At 38.0% G+C, this 9,255-nt stretch overlaps 1 protein-coding gene across 1 annotated transcript; it reads left to right on the plus strand.

Moving 5' to 3' along the window:
- Positions 1–1,132: 1,132 nt before the first annotated feature.
- LOC139841866 (uncharacterized mitochondrial protein AtMg01250-like) lies at positions 1,133–1,690 on the plus strand. The gene has a single exon (XM_071832061.1). It carries the CDS (start codon positions 1,133–1,135, stop codon positions 1,688–1,690), a length of 558 nt encoding a protein of 185 aa, XP_071688162.1.
- Positions 1,691–9,255: the final 7,565 nt, after the last annotated feature.

Raw genomic sequence — 9,255 nt, forward strand, 5'->3', positions numbered from 1 at the left:
AAAATTGTATCGTATTTAATAGTATTTTCCTGCTAAAATTAATAGTATTTTATACCACTCTGCTCAAACATCATGTATAGAGATATGTTGCTTCTGGTTCTTAATTAACATGACTTTCGTAGATGACTCTGAAATCTTGAGCCTTCAAATGAGCCGCAACTGATATAAATTTGAAAAATATGAACAAAATCATAATCTAAATCAATACATGAAACGAAATAAACCTTAAGATCTTTAGCCAAAAACATGAAATACACACCTTAATGAAGTATAGGTACTTAACAAAAAGAAAAACAAAATCTATAAATGTAGACAAAACTATAATAATAGATGATAGAAAAGCATTCAGTTAGCAGTTTTCTTAAAGTAACATGACAATAAATTAAATAATTAGAAAAAACTCATCTTTGGAAGAAGGTTATGAACTTATGAATATCGAGATAGCTCCTTTCGATGAAATTGAAAAAGATGAAGAAACAATATTCGAGGATTATTTATTGACGGCGTTTGGAACGAGAACCCAAGTGATGTCAAAAATTTGATTAGAGAACACTTTGCAAAACCCTTCTTTAGACATGGTTAGCGTTTGCAGATCAGATCGATGGCAGGTTGTCAGCTACTGAAGTCGAGGCTTTGGAAGTGGAGTTTAGTGAATCGGAAATATGGGAAGCGGTCAAAGGTTGCGGGAACTCAAAAGCGCCTGGGCCCGACGGGTTCAACATGCGCTTCTACAAAAAGTTTTGGGGAATTATCAAGGATGACTTGGTAGGTGCGATTCAAAAGTTCTGGAAGTGCGGGTATATCTCACGTGGGTGTAATGCGTCATTCATCACGCTTATACCAAAAACTACCGACCCCGTGGGTCTCAACGAATACCGATCGATAAGTCTAATTGGTAGCTTCTATAAAATTGTGGCAAAAATACTCCCGGACCGTCTAAGAAAAGTGATCCCAAAATTAGTAGGTTTCGAGCAAGGCGCTTTTATAAAGGGTCGTAACATCATTGATGGTGCTTTAATTGCAAATGACTCGGTTGAATTTATCAAGCAAAAACGAAAAAAAAAAGCCTACTATTCAAAGTAGATTTCGAGATAGCCTTGATTGCTTGAATTTGAACTTTCTTTCGGAAGTAATGGAAATGATGGGGTTCGGCCCAAAGTGGAGGAAATGGATCTCATCGTGTCTAGAATCCGCGACCATCTCCATATTAGTCAACGGCTCGCCTACAAATGAATTTAAACTCCAACGAGGGGTGAGACAAGGCGACCCATTGTCACCCTTTCTTTTTATCCTAGCGGCGGAGGGCTTATATTTATTAATGAAAGCGGCGGTTAGACATAATATGTTCGAAGGGATTGAAGTGGGAAATGACAAAATCTCTATTTCCCATCTCCAATACGTGGACGATATGATTTTTTTCGGGTCATGGAGTTTGGAAAATATCAACAACCTCATGCTTCTTCTTAAATGTTTCGAAGAAACGTCCGGTATCAAAGTGAATTACAACAAAAGTAATTTATTTGGAATAGGGGTCGAGAAATGTGAGATTGAGCAGACTGCTGGTATTTTCGGATGTAAAGTTGGTTTGCTCCCATTCACGTATCCTGGACTTCCAATCGGGGCGAATATGAACAAATCACAAAGTTGGAAACCGGTTGTGGATAAATTTGAAAAAAGACTCGCGGATTAGAAGGCGCATACGATGTCTTTCGGTGGACGCTTGACTCTTGTTAAATAAGTGTTAAATAGTTTGTCGTTGTATTACTTCTCGCTCTTCCGTGCTCCGCCTTGTATCCTTAAAAAACTTGAGTGTGTAAGGCGTTCCTTTTTTTTTTGGCGGGGCGGGAAACGATAAAAAAATGTCGTGGGGTTAAATGGGATGATACCATTCTCCCCTATGAGGATGGGATCAAACCCGATAGATCTATCCGCAGGATTCGCGTTCACCGGTAGAAACCAATGATTACAGTTACCAGACTAGGGAATATTTTTGTCCAACTCACAATGAATAATTAAATTTAACTTTTACTTGTGTCTAACCGTAAATAAAAATATGCATGTAATCACATCCCAAAAAGTATACTTTGAAAAGTATGTAAAAACGGGACTATAACTCACCTTAAATAGCAACCGAAGAAGTCTCACAAACAAGCGAACAGCAAGTAAAGTAAAGTGATCAAGAAAGATCACAACGCCGACCTATAAATAAAGCAGGTCGATATAAATAACTAACTTAGGTCAAGTCTTAGTATGATAGTTATTGTACATGTTGCAAGTAGACATAGAAACATTACTCAGCAAGCATCGGTTTGATTGGAACAGCATAAGGACACACACTTTCTATTTTTAGAAAGTTTCTATTTTTAGCAGGTTTCCATTTTTGGAAAGTTTTCTATTTTTGGAAAGTTTCTATTTTTAGAAAGTTTCTATTTTTGGAAAGTTTCCAAATTTAGAAATTTCTATTTTTAGAAAGTTTTGAAGTTAGGAAAGTTTCCTTATTTAGAAAGTCAACAGAAGTCAACTGAAAGTCAAAGTCAACCGAAAGTCAACTCAAAAGTCAACCTTGGTCAAACATAGTCAACATTAATTTTAGAAGTGTAAGTTATAATAATAACATAGGTTATAATGTTATTTAAAGTCAAAAGTGTATAATAATGTCTTAACATAAGTTTAATTAAATAAAATGAATTATTAAAGTTAATATAAGTTGAAATGTTATAATTAGCACGACATAAGAATTTAAATAAATTAATTAAATACTAATCATAATATAAGTATTGTTAATAATAATAATTTTTAAATTATATCATAAGTATTTTTAATTAATAATGAATTATTAATCATATCATAACTTTCTAATTAAAATTATTAAATCATAAGTATTTAATAATTAAATCATAATTAAATAATAATTAAGTCTTATAATAATTAAATAATTATTTAATCTTTATTATAAGTCTTTTAATAATTTCTCAAAAACAAATTTAATACTTATCATAAGTATTTTCCTTTAATAATAAAAGTATTATTAATCATAAGTTTAATTAAAATGTTAATTAAATCATAATTAATAATTAAATGATATAATAAATATTTATATCATAAGTTTTAAATAATAATAATTACTTCTTTTATCATAAGTAATTAATTAATAGTGAAATCCATTAATTTTAACATAAGTTTAATCATTAACCATAAGTTTTAAGTTTAAAAGTTCATCGGGTCGTATCTTGAGCCCCGGGTGTCGGTTTCGGGCGAGCCACATATGCATTTCCGCCTACTCAAACCACCCAACATAATTATGAACTCAAGAACACTCCAAGAACAGTCCCTAGGTCGTGGATATCAGCCATGACCACACTTGGGAAAATCAATTTACTCAAAACAGTAATTTAGGCACAACGGGTGAACCGTGGCTCGGATTTAGGTGACCCGAACATGAAAATTCATCCCACCATCAGTCCTAACCAAATGACACACCCTAAAGACACCAAGGATGGTCACAAAGTCGGACCCAACCTTGTTCATGCCAAGAACACCTTTCAATCTTTAACAAAAATCAAATTAAGCATATCTAGGGCTCCGAGAATCGAAACGACATGAATCCGGAGTCTAGAATTAATGTCTTGATGAGAGGAACTCATTTATATACTTTATTTTAACATTCATTTCAGTTACAAAGTCAGAAAATACGAATTATGCTGCTGTCCAAAATTTACAAACCGAAATCATAAGCAAACGAGTAATTCTACGCATCCAAACAACATTACAACAACTAATATGCATCATACTAATAATATAACATACAAAATCAGTAATATATATGAAAAATCAAAAAGCTAGGGTTAGGGTTTATACCCAAATCGAGAATCAAAGTATATGATCGCGTAGAGAACGAAGAGAGGAACACGATTGTATAAACGATTTGATGATCCAAGTAATATTTTGATTGATGGTGATGATGTTTATGGTGGTGGTGGTCGTCGCCCAAAAGAGAGAAAGGGAGGAAGAAAGCAAAACAAATAGGTTTTAGGTTTAGATAAGATTTTGTAAAAATAAAATAAATCAAAATATGGGAAAACAAGGGAGTGTATCCCCCCTCCCTTGTGGCTTCGGCCGAAAATGGGTAGGGTGGGCCCCAAGGTGGGCCAAATTTGCTAAGTGCTTAAAGTCTGATGGCCCGAAAGCCCGAACGAATCCCGAAACGCGAAAACACGCTTACGCGATTAAAAATCCGGAAAGATAACAAACGCGCGACGAAAAATAAATATAAATACACCTATTAATAATATGATCATAAAATATCATATTTAAAATATTTAGGATTTAAAAATCCCGAAAGCTCGACCGTTGGTTTAAAACCAAAAAGATTCGCCGGATGGAAATCCGCGAGACGTAGAAACGTATAAATTAAAATATGAATACATATATTCACATAACACATAATAATTATTATATATATATTATTACAAAAATAATAATATAGGTCATAGAAATGACGTGGCACACTAACAGTTAACGGTCGTTAAATAATTAACGGAAAAAGATAACGGAAAAAGTAGGGTCGTGACAGTACCTTCCCGTTACGGAAATTTCGTCCCGAAATTTAAGCAGGCGCAGGGGTTGACTCGGCATCTGAGAACAAATGCGGGTACTTCTGCTTCATTTGGTCTTCACGCTCCCAAGTGAACTCGGGACCGCGTCTAGCGTTCCATCGGACCCGAACAATAGGAATTCTGCTCTGTTTAAGAGTCTTAACCTCTCGGTCCATGATCTCAATTGGCTCCTCAATAAAATGCAATTGCTTGTCAACTTGAAGTTCCTCCAAAGGAATAGTCTGATCAAATTCAGCCAAACACTTCTTTAAGTTCGAAATATGGAAAACATCGTGAACAGCACTGAGTTCTTGTGGCAACTTCAAACGATAAGCCACCGGTCCAACTCTTTCAATGATCTCAAACGGTCCCACAAAACGAGGACTTAACTTCCCTCTTTTACCAAAACGAATAACACCCTTCCAAGGCGAAACTTTTAACATAACACGATCACCAACTTGAAATTCAACATCTTTCCTTCCTTTGTCGGCATAACTCTTTTGCCGACTTCTAGCAGTTCTCAACCTTTCTTTAATTTGCACAATCTTCTTAGTAGTCTCGTGAATAATCTCTGGACCTGCAAGTTGAGCATCCCCAACCTCATTCCAACAAATAGGAGACCTACATTTCCTACCGTACAAAGCTTCAAACGGTGCGGCTTTAATACTTGTGTGATAACTGTTGTTATAAGAAAACTCAGCTAACGGCAAATACTTATCCCACCCATTCCCAAAATCAATCACACAAGCTCGCAACATATCTTCTAATGTCTGAATGGTCCTCTCACTTTGACCATCCGTTTGAGGATGATAAGCGGTGCTTATATCTAATCTAGTTCCCAAGGCTTCCTGTAAAGATCCCCAAAACCTCGATACAAAACGACTGTCTCGGTCCGAAATAATGGATACAGGAACACCATGCCTAGAAACAATCTCCTTCAAGTACAAACGAGTGAGCTTCTCCATTGAATCTGTTTCCCTGATTGGCAAAAATTGAGCCGACTTAGTGAGTCGATCTACAATCACCCAGATAGTGTCATAGCCACCCGCAACTCTCGGTAACTTAGTAATAAAATCCATTGTAATTCCTTCCCACTTCCACTCGGGAATCTCGGGTTGTACCAACAGTCCAGACGGTTTTTGATGTTCAGCTTTAACCTTAGCACAGGTCAAACACTTAGCCACATACGTAGCCACATCACCTTTCAAATTTGGCCACCAATACAGCTCCTTAAGATCATGATACATCTTTCCTGAACCAGGATGAATAGAGTACCTAGACTTATGAGCCTCATCCAAAACAAGTTGTCGCAGTTCACCAAACTTCGGAACCCAAAGACGTCCTACAAAGTACCTAGTACCATCTGCTCGAATCTCAAATTTCTTAGCCATACCTCTTACGTTCTCTTTCACAAAATTCTCTTCCTTTAAGGCTTCTTGTTGTGCCTCAAGAATCTGCCTTGCGAGGTTTGTTCTAATTGTCATATTCAAGGCCCTAAACCTGCGAGGTTCAGCCCTTTCTTTACGACTCAACGCATCCGCCACCACATTGGCCTTACCCGGATGATACAAAAGTTCACAATCGTAATCATTCAACGTCTCAATCCATCTTCGTTGTCTCATGTTCAACTGTTTCTGATCGAGGATATGTTGAAGACTTTTGTGATCTGTGTACACAGTACTCTTGACCCCATACAAATAATGTCTCCAAATCTTAAGTGCAAAAACAACGACCCCCAACTCTAAATCATGAGTTGTATAGTTCTGTTCGCGAATCTTCAACTATCGTGACGCATACGCAATAACCTTCTTTCGTTGCATCAAAACGCAACCATAGCCTTGTCGCGATGCATCACAATAAACAACAAAATCGTCATTACCCTCTGGTAGTGACAAAATCGGAGCGGTAGTCAACTTTTTCTTCAAAATCTGAAAAGCATTCTCTTGTTCATCCTTCCACTCATACTTCTTCCCCTTATGCGTTAAAGCAGTCAGAGGTTTCGCAATACGAGAGAAATCCTGAATGAACCTTCGATAGTATCCTGCCAACCCTAAGAACTGACGAATCTGAGTAGGAGTTTTCGGGGTTTCTCACTTTTCAATCGCCTCAATTTTAGCAGGATCAACTTGTATTCCCTGTTTACTAACAATATGACCAAGGAACTGAACTTCTCTTAACCAAAAAGCACACTTAGAGAACTTAGCGTACAACTCTTCTTTCTTTAACAAATCAAGCACTAACCTCAAGTGTTCTTCGTGCTCTTCATCACTCTTAGAATAGATAAGGATGTCGTCAATGAAAACAATAACGAACTTGTCCAGATAAGGTCTACACACACGGTTCATGAGGTCCATGAACACAGCAGGTGCATTTGTCAATCCGAACGGCATAACAAGAAATTCAAAGTGACCGTAACGGGTGCGAAAAGCAGTTTTTGAAACATCAGATTCTTTAACACGCAACTGATGATAGCCATAACGAAGATCAATTTTTGAATAAACAGAAGAACCCTGAAGCTGATCGAACAGATCATCAATTCTCGGAAGAGGATAACGATTTTTAACAGTGAGCTTATTCAGTTCACGATAATCAATGCATAAACGAAAAGAACCATCCTTCTTCTTAACAAACAGAACAGGAGCTCCCCAAGGGGACGAACTAGGACGAATAAAACCTTTGTCTAACAACTCACGGAGTTGACTTGACAATTCTTGAAGTTCAGAAGGCGCAAGACGATAAGGAGCACGTGCTACAGGAGCAGCGCCGGGAACAAGATCAATCTGAAATTCTACCGCGCGTTGCGGCGGAAGGCCAGGTAAGTCATCGGGATACACCTCGGGAAAATCCCTAACAATGTGAACATCATCAACATTCTTTACTTCCTTACTAGGATCAACAACATGAGCAAGGATAGCATGACAGCCTTTGCGGAGATGTTTACGAACTTTCATACAGCTAATAAGGTTTAACTGTGTGCATTTCTTATCTCCAAAGACCATCAGTGGCTCTCCAATCACATCAGTAATACGAATAGCCTTATCATAACACACGATCTCAGCATGGTTCGCAGACAGCCAATCCATACCAATAACAATATCAAAACTACCAAGTTCAATCGGTATCAAATCGATCTCGAAATCCCTACCACCCAGATTAATGTTACACTTACGATGTACAGTCTTAGCAGTAAGTTCCTTACCATTAGCTACTTCAACAACATAAGTATTGTCTAAGAGAGTTAACGGCGTTTTGATTCTCGGACTTAATTTACTCGATACGAAACTTAAATCAGCCCCTGAATCAAATAACACATAAACTGATAAATCGTTGACTGAGAACATACCAGTAACAAACTTAGGATCTTCCTCCGCATCCTTAGCATTAATGTTGAACGCTCGGCCGCGTGCAGTCTCTGCAGTCTTCTTGTTGGGACAAGCATCTCGGAAATGCCCCGGCTTCCCACACTCATAACAAACCCTTGGATTACCTCCATTATTCGATTTCCCATTACCGTTACCGTTACCACCTCTATTACCAACATTATTATTATTACCACCAGTCGCGGGAGTAGCAGACCCCGATAAAAGCACTGTACAATCTTTAGCAATGTGCCCTTGCTTAGAGCACCTCTTACAAGTAACTGTACAGTAACCATCATGAGCTCTATAGCAACGAGGACACACACGCTGATTTCTGTTATTAGCACCTGAGGTATCCTGTTTCTTCTGCTGACCCTGGTTTTGATTGCGGTTGTTATCCCACTTTCGTTTCCCATTATCAGCCTTCTTGACAACCTCCTCACTACTTTCAACAACCGTAGTCTTGCTTCTTCTCAACACCTTGTCATTAAGTTTGTGGGCCATAGACATAGCTGCCTCAATAGTCTGGGGTTCACTGGACTCAACCCCGTGTTCAATCTTCTCGGACAAACCATCAATGTAAGCCTCAATTTTGCGGTCCTCATCCGCATAAACCCTAGGACACAGCAAAGTTAACTCGAAAAACCTTCGTTCATAGGCATCTAACTCGGTGCCATGCATTTTCAAATTCTTGAGCTCAACCTCTAGCTTCTTAAGCTCACCCCGAGGTCTATAGCGGGTGATCAATCTTTCCTTAAAATCATTCCAGGCCAAACCATAAGCTACATCGCTTCCCAAACTACTAACCAGATTGTTCCACCATGTCAAGGCACTATCCTTGAGAGTGCAACTAGCGAAACTAACTTTGTCCTCTTCACGGACCCGACTGACCCTGAAAATAGATTCGATTTTCTCGAACCAACGAGTAAGCCCTATTGGTCCTTCCGTACCACTGAATTCTTGGGGTCGACCAGCCATAAAAGTTTTGTGGGAGCATCCCACGTTGTTGTTCACATTGGCGTTAACATTAGCATTTGCTGCCATAGCAGCAGCAATTCCTTCATTGATCAGGCGTTGCATACGCGCTTCAGTGGACTCTCTTGGAGGCATGATCGTCAAAATAGAATAACACATCCGTTAGTACCAAGAATAATACTAGTGTCATAAAGGAATAGATCAAAACACGAAAAGACTAACCATTAAGATATTAGTCAACTAACACTATGAGTAATAACATGATAGTTATGATTGTTATAGAAATAACCATCACATGCATACATATTTTATGATAACATCATACA

The sequence above is a fragment of the Rutidosis leptorrhynchoides genome, chromosome 1 (assembly GCF_046630445.1).
Source record: "Rutidosis leptorrhynchoides isolate AG116_Rl617_1_P2 chromosome 1, CSIRO_AGI_Rlap_v1, whole genome shotgun sequence".
In the NCBI taxonomy this organism is placed as follows: Eukaryota; Viridiplantae; Streptophyta; class Magnoliopsida; order Asterales; family Asteraceae; genus Rutidosis; species Rutidosis leptorrhynchoides.

What these genes read in the sequence shown, in the direction of transcription:
- LOC139841866 (XM_071832061.1), top strand. Translation starts at nt 1,133, where the DNA reads ATGGAAATGATGGGGTTCGGCCCAAAGTGGAGGAAATGGATCTCATCG.